This window comes from Drosophila hydei, unplaced genomic scaffold, assembly GCF_003285905.1.
Source record: "Drosophila hydei strain 15085-1641.00,03,60 unplaced genomic scaffold, DhydRS2 tig00008128-arrow-arrow-pilon, whole genome shotgun sequence".
Taxonomy (NCBI): Eukaryota; Metazoa; Arthropoda; class Insecta; order Diptera; family Drosophilidae; genus Drosophila; species Drosophila hydei.
This window is the reverse complement of record NW_022045838.1, coordinates 602118-619443: the sequence shown is the minus strand read 5'-3', so window position 1 is coordinate 619443 and position 17326 is coordinate 602118. Positions and strand designations below refer to the sequence as shown.

At 43.2% G+C, this 17326-nt stretch overlaps 2 protein-coding genes across 5 annotated transcripts; both read right to left on the bottom strand.

Annotated features, from left to right (window-relative positions):
- Nucleotides 1-50: 50 nt before the first annotated feature.
- LOC111596849 (spectrin alpha chain) lies at nt 51-17272 on the bottom strand. 4 transcript variants are annotated; one of them, XM_023311280.2, is made up of 8 exons: nt 17194-17272; nt 6821-10941; nt 6198-6272; nt 3377-5300; nt 2714-3317; nt 2480-2509; nt 756-1356; nt 51-687 (listed from the first exon to the last, which is right to left on the bottom strand). In XM_023311280.2, exons 2-8 carry the CDS (start codon nt 10808-10810, stop codon nt 559-561), a joined length of 7353 nt encoding a protein of 2450 aa, XP_023167048.1. In that variant the 5' UTR covers nt 10811-10941; nt 17194-17272; the 3' UTR covers nt 51-558. The 4 variants fall into 4 exon arrangements, with proteins under 4 accessions (XP_023167048.1, XP_023167049.1, XP_023167050.1 ...); XM_023311281.2 differs by lacking the exon at nt 2480-2509; XM_023311282.2 differs by lacking the exon at nt 6198-6272.
- On the bottom strand, nt 11629-17271 carry LOC111596850 (protein disks lost). The gene is made up of 2 exons (XM_023311285.2): nt 17194-17271; nt 11629-15367 (listed from the first exon to the last, which is right to left on the bottom strand). The coding sequence occupies exon 2, from the start codon at nt 15259-15261 to the stop codon at nt 11629-11631; it is 3633 nt and encodes a 1210-aa protein (XP_023167053.2). The 5' UTR covers nt 15262-15367; nt 17194-17271.
- Nucleotides 17273-17326: the final 54 nt, after the last annotated feature.

The window sequence follows — 17326 nt, the reverse complement described above, 5'->3', positions numbered from 1 at the left end:
TTTTTTTGCATATTTTACTACTTGCATTTCGTATTAGTTGCCGATCATAGAAACTGGGAGTTATAAAATTTGTATTTATTGGTTTTTGTATCTTATATTGTGTTGAATTTTTAGCCAATATTTGGGTAGTCATATTGGAAGCGAAGCTTTTAGAGTACGACATTTTATTGCATATGATTTTAAATTTAAGGGCATATTTTTAATATTTACTGAGGCTAATTTTTGATCATGGTTAAAGAGCTTCAGATATTTTCTGTATTTTTTTGTGTGGGGCTATATAAAGACATACATAAATGCAAAAGCTACCAATATAAGTATCTATAGCTGTCAGCTTGTGTAGAAAGTACAAATTATGTTGTTATATAGCAGCCAGTTTATGTCAGCATCTATAGAACGTGTTTTTGGGTTCATTCTGGCATTTTTTACTTAAATAAGCATAAATTGCATTCTGTTGACTTAATTACTAGAAAATTATCATCGAAAATAATCGTGTAAATATATATGTGTATATTTTTGTTTAGAAATATATTGTAAGACATTTTCTCAGGCGCATCGAAATTAATTCTGGAATAGCGTTCGCGTAAAATCTATGTAATCTAAAGCATCCTTAATGGGCTGGCCAGAGCGCGGTTCGGAGAAGGGTTTCATGCGCTGTACACAGTAGTCCGCCATGTCCTTGGTAAGATTCTAAACGAGATAAGAATATATATTTAATATATTTATATTTATAAACAGCTTTATTTAAAGAAACTTACGCAGTAGAGCTCCTCCTTGGTAACATAGGGACGATCGGCGGCGGTGATTGCGCGGAAAGCATTCTCAATTTCTTCGTAGGATTGTACATTCTCGGTTTCCTTGGATATCATAAAGGCAATGTACTCCTGCAATGAGACATAGCCATCGCGGTTGGGATCGACGACATCGAGAATGGCCTCGAACTCGGGATCCGGTTGACCCTCCTCAACCATGGGCAGATCGTAGCCAAGGGCGCGAAGGCATGATTTGAATTCCTGATGATTCAATTTGCCGCTCTTATCCTTGTCGAAGTGCTTGAACATCATGGAGAATTCCTTAAGCGAATCCTCTGAGACGCCCGAATGGTTGCGTGCCTGTATCTGTTGTTCCAAATTATGTTGCATACGCATCGATAGCTGATCCAACTGATCCCATTGTTGGGCCAGCCCCACTGTCGAATGCTCGGTATAGCGGTTATCCAAAATCAAATGCTCCTCCAACAGGGCGCCCAGTTCCTCGATTTTCTTTAGATCCACACGACGAGCACGCACCTCCGTGGCCTTGACGCGAAGCGCCTCCAGTTGCTGCTCCAATGAACCAGAGCCTTCCATCATCGAAGTTCTGTTCGCAAAATTTGTTTGTAAATTTTCGTATTCGAAACGGAAAAGCATTTTATTAGTAAAGCACAAAGCATTTTTAAATATATATATATTTTTTCGTCTTTAATTTATTATGGTTTATAATGCATATAAGAAAAGCAAATCTTGTTAGAGGTCTGTGGTTAAGGGCGGCAGTTTGTTGTTTTTAAATTCTTCTAATACTTTGTTGTTGTCCTTGAATGTTTCATTTATATATATATACAAGTGTAGTAGTCGGTATAACGAGTGTGTGTACGAATTTTAAAAACTTTTGCCAAACCATTTTCTAAAAATTCGTCAGCAAACACATTCGAAAGTTAAGCAGAGCGCTTGGAATTTTTTTTAAATAATTAGAAAATTTTGTAAAAATGTATTTGAAAATAACTTTGGCATTTACAAATGTGTATTAATTTTAGCCAATTTGTTTTATAATTAATTAATTAATAATTAATTATTAAAAGGACGAATTTCAAAAAACTTTTGGCATACAAAAATTTTCAAAAACTTTTCTGCGCTCAGAAATTGAAAAATACAATTTTGAAATATTTATATTCAGCAACTAATTAAGACAAAACATCACTATAAAGCGAGTTAAAATAAAAAAGCCAACATATATTGTTAAAGCTAATCAAACGAAAAAATTGAATGCAAAATTCGCATTTACTACTTTTGTTGTTTTCTTTTATGCTACTTTGTTTGTTACATGCTGCATTTAAGTTTTTTTTATCGATTGGAATAGAAAAAATAAGTTAAAAAGTAGAATTTGGACTGAATCGAACGCTAAACTTATCGATAGTTAAGAAATCGTTTGATTTATCGATGCTAAATGCTGCTTGAACTAGAACTAGATTTTGCATTAAATATATTATCTTTGTTTTTCTAAGTAAAATATATATGTACAAAGGATTAGCTAGAAGCTAACTCCATATCAATTTTATATAGATATATAAATTTTTAGTTTTTGCTGTTAGTTGAGTAACGCAGCGGCGGTTAATCTTTTAGCCAGACAGAAACAGCAACGGAAATAAAACAATAACAAAACAAGAGAAACTAAGGAAAATTTAAACGCAGAGATGTGGATGTCCCTCTCGTTTCTTCTTAATTACCCTTGACGATTATAACCCAGCATATAATATCTAGAAGAACAGAATTGAGCATTTCAGTTACGAAATTATTTGAGATAAAACGAAATTACGCGAGATTTCACAGGGGTAACCACAAGAGTTTGTTTTCGTTAACAAGAATTGAATTGAGTTGGATTGGATTGGATGAAGGAATGAAGAAACCGACACCAATAGCAACACACTAGACTGGACTGGAAAATGGTTTAGTTCACTCACCTTGTTTCGGTTAGCCATTGGTGGAAGAGATTTGCGTGCTTGGCGAATTCCTTGCGTAGCTTGTCGTTCTCCTCCTGTCGTTTGGCCTCCTTGGCAAGTTCGCCATCGCGTTCCTCTATGATCTTTTGCAGATTACGCCAGGTCTCCTCAAGAGCTTCCATGGTGAACCAGGTGTAGGGATTTGGTCCAACATTAAAGCTCTTGATCTTCTGGTCGAGTGCTGCCAATGCCTTAAAGTCTGCTTCGGCCGACGACAGAGACGCTTGGAATTGGGCGTGGGCATCACGCAGTGCGCGTATTTCTTCGATCGAATTGCAGCGAACAGGATCTGTGAGATCCTCCTCGGCATTTTCGAACCAAGAATTGAAGGCCGAAGCTTTCTTGGCAAATGTCAAATAGAGTTCCTCGATTTGGCGGAATTGCTCCTGCATGGCCAGCAAACGTTGCTTCCTCGTGTCCGATGCATCGCGCAATTTCTGCCAACGCGCAATCACATCGCCATGACGCTTCAATATAGCCGGCGACTGAGCATGGTTGGCATTAATAAGTTGATCCTTCAGAGCGCTAATATTGTGAATGCCCTCCTGTTCAAAGGCATTGAGACCTACAGAGGAGAAATGTTGATTAGTCGCTTATTATCGAGTCATAATTGATATCTATTACCTGCATCGAATGTCTCCTGCTTGGTCAATAGCGTTTGCACAGTGGACAAATCACGTCCATATTCATCGGATCTTACATAGTTCTCCTTGTCATCGATCCAGCTCTCGACCACATCCGCCTTCCACATGAACTGCAAGTACGCCGAGTTGTCCAACAATGCGCCCTTACGGCGTGCGGCTAGAGCATTTAAGTTATCGAGCTTATTGCGCAGCTGCTGGCAACGTTGTCCAATGGAGTCACCATGATGATTCTTGGCTTCGACCAGGTCGCTGCCCTGCTCACAGATTAGCGAACAGCGATCCTTGTGGGCAGAAAAGTCAGTCTCGAAGGCATCGTGCTTCTTAAGGAGACCCTGCACGGCGGCCATCGAATCACCATAATCCTCCACAGAGAGCAGTTGCTGCTTTTCTGTGATCCAGGCCTCCTCCTCTTCGACCTGGGCTAAGAATTGCTGATAGGTGAGCGATTCATCAAGTTTTTTACCACGTGTAGCAGCCAAATTTTTGAGTTCTGACCAAGCCTGATTCAAAGCCTTCAAACGTTGCTCAATTTCAGGAACACCCAAATTGGAAACATCCATTAGCTTCTCGCCGGCCTCCTGTACAGCTTGTATAGCCGGCTCATGGGAGGCCAACTCGGCTTCGAGGCGCTTGTGCTTCTTCTTAAGATTCTGCACACCAGTTAAGTCGCGTCCATAATCATCAGAACCGACGAGCAGCTTTTTCTCCTTGATCCAGCTCTCCTCGTCCGCAATATCGCGGAAGAATTGATGCAGAGTCAGTGCCTCATTGAGACGCGCTTGACGATGGGCAGCAAGATTACAGATGCGTTCGTAGCGTTCGTTAATGCTTAGACGCTTCTCCTGGATGGCAGCAGTATCGAATTGACCGCTCTCGACCAAGGAATCGGCCTGGTTGTTCATGTCCTTGATGCGGTCTTCGTGCGCAACGATATCCGCTTCGACCAACTGATGTTTCTTCATTAGGTTTTGTACTGATGCCAAATCCTTACCAGAATCCTCAGTGGTCAACAAACTCTCGACCTCGCCCAACCAGAAATCCAAATCCTTGACAGCAGCGATATACGTCCTCTGCTTGTTGGCCTCCTTTAGCTTCAGCGACTTCTCAGTCGTCTTATGGGTCAAATATTCCCATTGATCAGCTATTTGAGTCAAACGCTTCTGCACCGCATCCTCCGATCCGCTGCACTGTTTCTTATCAATCAAATTGCCACCCATTGCCAGCACGCTCTGAATACGATCTGCATTAGCAGCAAGCTCCGCTTCGAAGGCTTGATGCTTCTGATGCTTGGACTGAATGTTCGCTGGATCCTTGTAGCTCTCCTCGGTGGCCAGCTGCAGTTTCTCTGCAATCCAGTTCTCGATCTCATCCGCATCGCGTGAGAATTGCTGCAACGTTTGCTCATCGCCCAAGCGGGAGCGCTTCTCGATGAGACCTTCCTTTAGGTGACGCCAGCGTTCGAGCACCTGCTTGCGCTTATCATCTACCAAATTGGAGGCATAATGATTCTGTGCAATCAGTTGATCGGCAACCGTTTGCAATGCTGCGATCTTCTGCTCATGTCCATTGATCGCCTTATCGAAGTCCTCGTGCTTCTTGATCAGTGCCTCCACATTGCCACCAGCATTGGCATCGTCATCTGCATTGAGGAAAGCCTCGCGAGCAGACATCCAGGATTCAGCCAATTCACAGTCGCGCATGTACAGCTGCAAATCGAGATTTTGCTCCAGCTGCAAACGACGCTCGGTCCAGGCCTTCTCCAAATCTTCGCGTGCCTTAGCCAGATCCTCAATCTTCTCCTTAATATCAGGCGAAGCATAATGATTAGCCTGCAACAGCTCATTGCCGAACTGCTCGAAGGCGCCAAAAGTTCCAGCACGTGCATCAATCTCAGTGCGATGTTCCTATATAATAAATAAAATGAATTAGTCTTTGAGTTTAAGCTGATCAATCTAACGATTGGATAAGGTATAAATGCCGGGTTAGAACAACAAGAAATGATTTTAATTGGCTGTTTGTTGTATTCGTTGCAGCTTCTAATATAGATTAGTCAAAAATACCAAATACGTCGAACAGAAACATAAACTTGATATATGATATGCGAGGTGACTGCGAGTTGATAGTTTATCGGTGCTTTACAGATAATGATTGGAGTCAGTAGATCATTAAGGTGATATGAGCTACCTCGGTCAATTTTGTTCACTAGTTCAGTTAGTTTTGCAGCTCACAATGGTGCAAATTTTTGTGTCAGTCAAGAGTTTTGTGAGTCAGTCATGAAGGTTACTTCTAATGATCCTCCAATTGAACCAAACGAATTGTCTCTAGGAATTTGTTGACAGTAATTAGTTTAGTTTACAAGTCCTCAGTCTGTAGTTACTTAAGGAGATTATCAATATCATATGGGATGACTGAAAATTAAATGTTTATTATATGATTGTTTTGGACCAGAATATCAAGTGTTGTTTTATGAAAATTTGTGTATAAGTACAGAACACGGGTTATTGAGCGGCTTTCAAACTCTAATTGACTATTCGCAATGAACTAGCCCAAAGGGTAACATTGCGAATAGCCAGAAGAGTGATAGAGAAGAGAGCGTTTGCTAGTGAAAGCTGTAGATGAACGAACTTTTGTGGCGGCAGGCAAAAACTCGTTCAAAATACAAAAAAAGAACAGTTAAGAACATACAACGCACAATGATGTATAAACATGGGATGACATGGATAATTAAAAGTATGATGTTGATAATGTTGATGATGATCATGATGTTGACGTTGATGTTGATGTGGTTTACGAACAACTACCTCGTCGCCGGATGGTGATGCACCTGCTGGGGCGGAACTGCTGCCCAGCGTGAACTCGATTTCAGCACGATGTGCCTGTGTATTTAGAGATGAGAAATAATACCAGGGATGCATATAGTATATGTATATGTTGTCATGAACCATGAACCATTGTTGTTGTTGTTGTTTGTTGTAGTTGTTGATTGCAGTAGACGTTGAGTTCAGAGTTTGAATTTAATTGGATTGATGACGTGATTTAAGATTTGGTTTCAGGTGGGAGGCATTGACAATACAATACCCCGCAGAACAAAACAAGAGAACGCACAGAGAAAATCAGAATTAAATGAAAATTGTAAAACCGGGAGTGCGAAATGGAACCATAATAATATTCATTTAACATATGACAGTTCCAAAATAGGAATAACTGGAGAAACCGTTGCAATCAATTATATATATCGATTATAAGATTAATTTCAACGGATCCAATACACGGATAATAGATTTCTGAAGACTTTCAAATTGATTGCATATGTTATGACGATATATATAAATGGATTACAACTTTCATAAAAAAAAAAAAACAACTCAAGACAGATGAAATAATTATAAGGTAATTTTGAAAACAAATAACAACAAATGCCCACCTGATGACGTTCGATAAGCGCTTCGGCTCCCGTTACATCATTGGCCAGTTCGTCAGAGGTAACCAGACTCATCATCGAGTTGATCCAGGCGAGCAGATCGCGATAGTCGCTAAGGAAACGCTGCAGATCGTACGAGTCGAGTAGCTTCTCTTTACGTGCTGTCGACTTGGTAATGATCTGATCCCACATCTCGTTGATCTCCTTCTGCTTGGCATAGGTTTGCTCGGCGGTATCCGGATGCGATTGCATCAACCGATTTGCCGTCTCGTCCAGTTGGCGAATCTTGTCGCGCAGGGCAGCTAGATCACGTTCCACGCCCTCATGTTTGCGCTGCAGCGTCTGCACACTACGCAAATCCTTGCCAAGATCATCATTGTTCAAGGCATTCGCCTTCTCCGCAATCCAATCCTTGGTCTCATCAATGTCCCGATGGAAACGCTGCACCTCATGGGCCGAGCCCAGCTGGCTAGCCTTCTCAGCGGTCAACGTTTGCAGATTGTTCCACTTCTCGTTAAGATCCTGCATCTGGGTCTGAATTTTCAGAGCTGCCTCCGTTTGTCCAAGTGATGTCAACTGAACAGCAATCTCATTCATGTTAGCCAAACGCACTTCGTTGGCCTTCAGATCATCATTAAAGTCATCGAACTTCTTTTGCAGCACCTCCACTTCCTCAAGATCCTCGCCAACTACATCAGCAATCTGGGCATGGTTCTCCTTGTCGCGTATCCATTGAGCCAAGTCTGCGGCTTCACGGACCAGCACATAAGCCTTCACTGTCTCATTGAGCTTATTCTGACGCTCACGGGCAAGGGCTAGAAGATTATCATACTGGGAGTTTATTTGGTTCTGGCGCTTGGCAATTGAATGATTATCCACGAGGTTTTGCTGCGATGCACTGAGGCCGGCCTCGATCTTCTTGATGTAGGCAGCGGGGACAAAGCCCTGGCGGTCATTGACCTCCACCTTCCACCAGTCCTTGTTGTTGGAGTTGAGAAGTGTGAGAACATCACCCTTCTTCATGGACACCTCACGGGGCGACTTCTCCGTGTAATCATAGAGAGCAACGACGCACTCCTTGCCGGTAATGTCCACGACAGGGGTTTCCTGTTGCCTGCAATTCTTGGCCTGCTCCTGCAGCGCTTGAATGGTATTGCCAAAGGCTTCCAGATCCGAGACAAGTGCCTCGTGCTTCTTGAGAAGCGCCTCCGATGAATCCTCGTCCTTACCATAGTCGCTGCCCGTAGCAATGGGTTCCTTTTCACGCATCCAGGACTCCGCCTCGTTGGCATCAGCAAAGTACTGATGCGCCTGCAGCGAATCATCCAAATCCTGCTTGCGTTGGTTCGACTTGTCCTTGAGAGTGTTCCATTGCTCCTGCAAGGCTTCGAGACGCTGGCGTATGTCATCGCTGGCAAATGGCTGATCCTTAAGCATATTTTCGCCAGAGCTAATGACATTGAGAAGTCGCGCCTCATGGTTGTTAATCTCGGCCAGAACAGCTTGATGTTTCTTGATCAGATTCTGAACGCCAATCAAATCGCGTCCGCGATTGGTCGATGCTGCAATTGGCTCCTTCTCGCGTATCCAGGCGGCTTCATCCTCCAAATCGCGGAACAGTTGCTGAACCTGCAGCGAATCTAACAGATGTTGCTTACGTTCACCCATCGGAGCAGCCAGAGCGGCATAGCGAGCCGAAAGATTGCCCTCCTTGTTACGAATGTTATCGGAATCAAAGTGACCTGATTCAATAAACTTATTAGCTGCCACATTGATGTTCTCGATGCGATCCTGATGAGCCATAACATCAGCTTCAAGCAGAGCATGCTTCTTCTGCAGATTCTGCACAGAGGTTAAATCCTTGCCATGATCCTCGGAGAGCAGTTGACCCTCAATCTCACTGAGCCACAGTTCAATGTCCTCGATGGTACGATTGAATTGCTGCTGCTGACAGGCTTCGTTCAGCTTGGTGCCCTTCTTGTCGGATGCCTGCACCAAAGTCTCCCACAGCACAACAATCTCTTGCATTCGTGTATTGATCTGATCCGCTGCATAATGCTTCTTCTCGATCAGCTCGGTGCCTACATTGGTGATGTCCTCGATGCGTGACTTATTCGCGTTTAGCTCATGCTCGAAATTCTGGTGCTTCTGCATTTTACCGTTCAGATTTGTGGGATCCAGATAAGAATCGTCCGTGGCAAACTTAAGTTTTTCACTGATCCATCCCTTTGTCTCATCGCAATCCCTCTCGAACTGCTGATAGCGATTCGAATCCTCAAGCAGCTGGCGACGCTTCGCAGACTTCTCCTGCAGTGCAGCACGACGAGCGAGTAGCATTTGTCGACGCTGAGCCACATCGTCGGCAGCATAATGCTGACCATCAATGAGTTTGGTGGCAAAGATGTCCAGCGCCTTGATCTTCTCCTCTTGGGCAGCCAGGCTCTTCTCGAAATCCTCGTGCTTCTTAATCAAAGCCTCCACAGAGTCGAGGGAGTCTCCCAAATCCTCATTGGCCAGGAACGCCTCCTGTTTGGCCATCCAGGTGTCAGCCTGTTCGGTGTCACGATAGAAGAGTTGCAAGTCCATACATTGCTCGTACAGAATTCTGCGATCCTCCCAAAGGGACAGCAGCGAGCTCTTATCGTTCTCCAGAGCAGCTAGCTTTTCTTGAATCTCAGCGGCAGCGTAGTGCTCACGCTCCAAGAGTTTCCGGCCCGATTCAGTGGTCAATTTGAAGCTATCTTCACGTGCATCGATCTCGCCTTTGTGCTCCTGATGACGCTCCAGCAGCGCCTCAGCTCCAGCCACATCCTTGGCTAGTTCATCGGCCGAGATGATAGCCTTCATGTTATTGATCCACGAGACCAGATCACGGAAATCGGCCAGGAAGCGATGTAGATAGTAAGACTCATCCAGTTTTTGTTTACGCTCGCGTGCCTTAGCCGTCAGACTCTGCCAATAGTTGGCGATCTCTGCCTGCTTGTCCCTTATCTGATCGCTATGATCTGCATGGATGGAGCACAGACGTTGTGCCTCAGCACCTAGCGTGGAAACCTTATCCTCCAGAGCAGCCAGATCCCGCTCGACGCCCTCATGTTTACGCTGCAGTGCCTGTACGCTGGCCAAATCGCGACCATAATCATCAGAGGACAACACCACATCCTTTTCGGCAATCCAAGCGACAGTCTCATCCGCATCGCGATTGAAACGCTGAATCTCATGGGCACCAAAGAGCTTCTCTTGGCGCACAATGGCCAATTGCTTGAGACGCTGCCAGGCCTCATTGAGTTCCTCCTTACGTTTGGTTATGGTATCCCTCTCTGGGTGGCCATCCTGGATGAGCTTGTCAGCCAGTTGGTTGACTTCGGTAACACGATACTCCTGTGAGGCCATATCCTTTTGGAACTCGTCGAATTTACGCTGAAGCACCTCCACGTGCTCAAGATCCTGACCAAATTCATCGGCAGTCACAAAGGTCTCTTTGTCCTTAATCCAGAACATCACCTCCTCGCATTGACGCAAAAATTGAACGAGGACCAACGCCTGCTGCAGTTTTAAGCCCTTTTCAGCCAAACGGCTGAGCAACAGCTCCCATAGCTGATGTAGTTCGTCCAGGCGCCGTTGAATAGTCTCCGATGCAAAGTGCTGCTGATTGATCATCTCCTGGCCGGTATTATCCAGCGATACGATGGCATTGCTATGTGCGGAAACCTCCGCCTCGAAGGCTTGATGCTTTTGAATCTTTGCCTGCAGGTTGGTAGGATCCCGGTAGCTTTCCTCGCTGGCTGCCTGGAGTTTCTCATGTATCCAAGACTCAAGCTCATCGGCATCGCGTTTAAAGTATTGAAAGCGACGCGAATCTTCCAGCTTTTCACGCTTCTGTCTCGTTTCGATTTTGAATTCATTGTAACGCGACAGGACCTGTTCACGACGCTCCTGAATATCCTCGACAGTCTCGAGGATCTTCACCTCTTTTGGCGTAAAATTCTCCATTCTGATTTCTACTCGTTAAGTTCGTTAAGTTTAATATTCGTTCGTTTTGGTAGTAATTTTTTAATTTAATTTAATACTGCTGCTTGGTTGCTCATCAAATACCTCCTCTGCCAAAGTTCGCCCGTGCTCAACTAAAAAAAATGAACAAAAAGAGAGTGAGCAACAATTAATTTCAATTAGGTTTAGAGAGCGAGAGCGAGAGAGAGAGAGAATAACCGTTGATTGCATAACCAGCGTTCGCATTTTTACAAAATTAGCACAATGACACACTCATACAGACACTCAGAGACAGAGACAGAGACAGCGATAGACAGATAGAGAGGAAACACAAAACACAGCTTTGATAAATATATACAAACATATTACACACATCTCTCATGCACAGTGGTGGAAATTGAACTAAACTAGAACAGCATTTCAGCAACTTAATTTTGCAATATATTATATCTTAATAAGAATGTATTAAGTTAAAGCTTTTAGGCCATATAATCACCAAGCAATATGTTCTTCCAAATGTGGAATGTATTTAATCCACGACATACCAAAGATAACTGTTTTTTTTTCCTATATGTTTGTCACGCTTTTTACATAGAGACCGCACATACACACACATTTATCGTGTTCCATTTCACAACGACAAATTCGTCAAGTTGACGTAATCGGCAATTTTATGTATCGATAAGCGGTACTGTTATCTTATCGATTTCCTACACAACATAAAAAATAAGTTCAAATACTCGTGCAAAAAATAGAGTTTATTCACAGCAACTAACAATTGTATGATAAATGCAAAGAATGACATAATATTAACTTTAAGCTTAAAAACTATCCAAATCTTGCGACAAATCCGCTAACATTTCCATAAACAAATGCGATTTATCGTCGTCATCGACTTTATTGTTATCGCCATCGGAGTGATTTTGAGACAATTGGTGGAGCAGCTGTGATAGCGAGCTCCACACAGGCGGTGTCCAATTCTCCTTAAACAGTGGCAAAAATAATTGATTGAGCTTATCGACGCTGAGCACGCGAGCTTCCAGCATGGCGTGAAGCAGGTGATGCAGCAGCTGAAAGCTCGAAGGATTAGAGCTAAGCTCCTGCACAAAGCTGACGTTGAGCAGGCTTTCAAGAAAGCCAGGTGTTGCATCATCAGTGGAACACACTTGAGGTGTCAGCCATACCTCGCAGCTGGTACTGATGACGGCCTGTGTTAACAAATGTGGCTGCCGGAATATAAGCAACTGTATCAGACGCACCAACACAGATCCAATCAGCTGATAGAAATAGCGTGGCAGTTGTTTTAGTTGAACTGCCTGTTTCGTCCTGTCGAGCAATCCCTGCAAATCGGTCATATAAGACAAATAATCGGGTCTCATGCTGAGGCAGTACACCCACTGCTGCAGCTCATGCAGTATCTCGGACACACTGAGTCCACTCGCTTCCGTTAGGCACATTTCATTGGAATTTCCACTGCTGCTGGCGGCCTGGTTATTGCTTTTGTTCGCACGACACACCTTGCTGGCAACCTCCTGTAGGTCTCCGTGATAAAAATTAGACTTAATGACACTCGTCTCTAACCACTGCTGCAGCTGTGGCTGCGCCTGTTGTCTAATCAAATGGGTATAGGTGCGACGCACGACCTCATGGGTGTTAAGGGGCAATAGAGCCTGTAGGGATTGTACGATGCGTTGCTCCAACATTGCAGGCACTTGCTCCGCCCATTGTTGAGAGGCTTGGATACGTGCCTGTTGATAAATACGCTGCAGCTCCCGATACACCTCTTGCTGTTGCGTGGACTTAATGCCATTGACCTGCGTATCAGCAGCAGACTTGGAAGGCAGGAGTATTGACTGTTGTGCATCCTTGACCACACATTTAAAGCTGCGTTCCGTAACAAATTCCAATAGGCGTCGCATGGATGCATTCTGTGAGTGCAGAAATGCGTCCACTAATTTGCGCTGTTTTTGATCGAAAGGTGAAGCTTGCACAGTCTGCAAAGCATCATCTGTTTCCTCTGATTGCAACTTCTTGCTTCCATTTAGCTGTTCCAGCCGCGTGGTTATATAACGAAAGCGTCCATTCCGCTGCACTTGTCGTTGCGAGGGCGTAATGGAAACACAAAATTCATGAAGAGAAGGACAAGCCACTGGGAGAAGCTGCTCCAAAAGGGCCGCTGCCTGACCCTTATACGAAATGCTCAGGCTACGCAGGCAATCAGCGACCAATGCTGCACTTGCTCCATCTAAAGATTTGGAGCTCCTTTGACTATAGTAGCCACTACTGAGCACAGGCTGGGATTCCAATAGCCAGCCAATACAGATACGTGTAATAAAGAACTGTTGATTCTCATTGGCAAGAGCGCCTTCGTACAGCGCATAGAGCAATTCCAGTGTAGCCAGCGTAGCAGGCAGTTGCAGTGTGACCAGATCTAACATGGCTAAATACTGTACCAGCCAAGGCAACGTAATGAGCAACTTGTCCTGGCGCATGGCTCGTTCCAGATGCGTGCGCATCTCAAATGGCGGCTGAAATTGGCGTCGTAGCTGCAGTTGTTGAGGACAAGCGTAAGAGTTGGGCGACCGATTATAAGGAAAGGCGCAAACATACCCTAGAAATTTCGCCAACATAAGCAACTCTGCAAGAGCCTGTGGCCGTACGATAAACGGAGATTGAACCACCTCGCCATCCTCCTCGCCATCGGGATTCAGTGGCAGCAACTCAAAACTTGAATCATTATGACGCAACAGTTGAACATAGAGCGCCAGCTGGAGCTGTACTAGAAATGCCAAGGATCCGCATTCGCCAATAAAATCACGAAAAAACGCCTGAGTGCGTGGAAACTGATCCTCGACGCTAGAATTACTGGTGATTAGACGCTGAGCCAGCCTATTAAGGCGCTGTTGGTCAAGCTTTAGGCCCAGTTCTTCGGGTGATTCGTGAGTCTCTCCACTGGACATGAGCAGCTGGCTGACAAAGAGCTTAGCAAAATGCGCCATATTCACAGCATGTTCCGACTGCGCAAAGATCTCTCGCACACAGTTACCCAAATCTCTGGCAAAGCAGAAGACACGATTGAGATGTAGTTGCTCCCACTGCTTGAGTGCCTTGTAAAAAAGATCTCGCTGTGTCTTAAATGCTCCAAACTCTTGTTGAGTAGGAAAATTATCACGAGAATCCTTCTCGTGTTGGTAGTAGACATTTTGTTGAGGGTTTGGTATTTCCGGGAAATTCTCCCATTTGCTTTTCAACTGCTGCTTCTGCTGGTACGTCAGTTCCAGCTGGCTCTGCATCTCTTTGGAGAGCAGCGACAAACGTTCGTGCTGGAGCAGCACAGCCAATGATTTACGATCTAGTTGCATCAGCAGTTCTTTCTGTTGCTCCAGTAATTGAACTGCAAAGTAAATGCACTCCTTATAGCCCGTGAGTAGGGCGAAGGATGCTTCCGGTTCAGACTTTGTAGGATTCTCATCAGCTTCCACGTTGCGTATGTTGAGCAATTGCAGCGCATAACCGATTTCACTTAACACATTTGGCACAAGATTCAAATTCATGAGCAGTGCATAGATGCTAGCAAGCACTTGTAGACTCTTGGTTTGTCTTACATGTTCCAAACTGACTGGCTCTATATCTCGAATATTTTGCTCTCTTTCCCGCTCCCTCTCCTGCTCAACTGGCGCTTCACTTTTGATTTCCTGTCTGCGTAGGAGCAACGTCTTTCTTGCCTCCTGTTCTAGTTCAGCTCCTTGGCTGCGATCCAGTTCACAAGTCTGTGAGAGACGTAACAGATTGTTTTCGTTGCTAAAAGAGCTGGTGTCGCCAAAAGAACTGCATGAGGAAACATTTTTGCTGATAGTCATAGGAACCACGCGTCGACGTGGTTTTTGAGACTTATTGTTGGCATTATCTTGAGTTGTATTTGACTGTGGCGTAAGCTGCTTCTTCTTTGAACGCTGCTGGCTATGATTGGGTGTTGTATTGAGCAAAAAGTCACCCAGACAAAAGCTGCTAGAAGAAGCGCTTGCTCCTCCGCCTGCACTGCGATTAGATGTTCGATCGTTGCTTTGCGGTGTGCTGTTAAATTGGCCGCCAGTGGAACGACGTCCATGTGACTGCTGTCGCACAGGCGTGGATACATTGCCAATGCTCAGTTGACTTAGCTGAGATTCATTTAGTTCATGTTCTGTTTGTATTGGCGGCTTTGGTTGGCGTACAGGCGTTTGACTTTTGGATGCATCCGATTCGTTGCTTTGGCTGTTACGAAAATGCTGCTCCGTGTGCTGACGAAGTGCAGCCAGAAAGTAAATGGCGAAATCTTCCAAGCTGCTCTGCTCTCGCTGAAAGTATGCCTTGAAATTTTCTGGCAGTTGAGCCAACTCGATAGATTCAAGTTTATTCAGTAGGTGCTTTAGATGTTGCTCCGGTTCCAGTTCCAGTTCCTCCGCTTGCTCCATTTTCTGTTTCGTTTTTATTTATATACGTCGCTATGTTTTTGTTTATATTACGTTCAAGCTCTCGTTCTCACAAAACATTTTTCTATCTTTCACTCAGGCCCCGTTCCTGCAACGGAAGATGAGAGAAGAGAAATTTTGCTTGTACGGTCTTTGTGTTTGTCTTGTTGCATTTATTTTGATTTGCTTTCTTGGGGAGTATTAAAGTTGCCACTTTATTTATTTTTATTTTTCGATGATTACTTTCTTTACACACACACAAACGTAACGAAACTATTTTTAAAGAACGAACTAAATTCAGATTTATGCCGAAATATTTGAAGGTTTTACGATAGCAAATTATATATAAAATTAATTAGATTATAGTATGTAGTGTATGTAAAATTAGGTTAGATAGATTTATTTTCGTTCTACCAAAAATTAATTTTGTTTGACATGCAATTTTATTGAATAAATCACAAAGGAAAGCATTCCCTATGAAATATTTTTACCATAATAACTTTACTTAACGAACTAAATGTTAGTAAATAAATTTTTTTTGTGAAAGCTGCAATATTGGTTATGATATAGCTTTTATACAAAGCTGTTATACATTTAAAGTAAATTTCTTAAACAGAATACGGCTAATTTTCTAATAAGAGAATTCGAAGAGAGCTGAAAGTCAAATCAGTAAAGTTCGAAAAGATTCTTCAATTGGCCTTACTTAAATGACATCATCACCCATGGGAGTTGTCTTACAGTAGGGTTGGACACACTAATATACAAATATCAAAATTTAATTTTGTCACGCGACTCGTTTACGCCATCGCCCTAATACACGGCATGAAATTGAAGAAAATGTACCCTAGGCTCGGATTCGGGGTTTGTATTTAAGGCAGCCATACAAAAGTCGAATACAAACTCACATACACACACGCTTTAAAACAAACACAAACAAATGGAAACAATTGTAACTGTTTATTGCGTGGTATAATAAACAAAAACAACATACAGCAAGAGAGCGAAAGAGTGAGATAGAGAGAGAGAGAGATACAAGGGGGAAAGTGTTCGAGTACATGGGACTCCATATCATGGTTATACATTTTTGTTTGGAATGCGAGAAGAGCGAGCGTGCTCTCTTTTTAAATACAATCACACACACAGACCTCACACATCAGCGCTATAAAGCGAAACGGCGGTAACATACATCTCTACATATATACACACATTTATTGAAGTGTCTATCAGAAATAGCTGGATGACGTAATGCACACAACTTGGAACTATGAGCAATGAATGGATATTATGAATGCCAAAATTTAAAAAAAGGCAATCAGTGCAACAAAATTATACATTTTTTAAATGTATAACTCTTTGTTGAATTTGTCGTACCGGCAATTTGCACACAAAACATATTGCGCAACTTCATCCTACATAAACAAGACATTGAGAAAGTCAAGGACATTCATTATTACAAACAGGTATCGAAAATTTTAAATAAGAGGCAAACAAAATATTAGGGGTTGCCATCTTTTTTAAAAACACCAAAATACATCTCTTCGGCTTGTATCCGTGCATGCTCTCCATCTTTCTATCTCTCTCGCTTTCTCTCGACTGAAGTTGCGGCACAACCCGATGACGTATACACAACACACACACACACACATATGAACATGCTTAAAAAATGGTTCACATGTAGCGTAGATACAGAAATGTACACCCATTACACACTTTCCAAATGGAAATAATGTTAGAAAATCACTTTGAATAGGCTTTTAACAATTCAATTGTGGCACTGTGCACACTTTCAAAGCATAATTAGATTTTCTGTGTATAAAACCGAGGGTGTGGCGTTGACCCGAAAAATTTTCACTAATACACACACAAGCCGATTTTCAAATGCAATTTAAAGCTGTGTGGTCGATAATTGTGCAAATAAAACAATGTGCAACTTACACTTTGGACCTTGATAAACCGCTTTACAACAAATTTGTTGGTTTAACTATTGATTTTCAACTTTTTACTTAATTTTCACGCAGCGCTTTAAATTTCACACGAACTGCACGGGAGTACTTTACTGAATGTATTG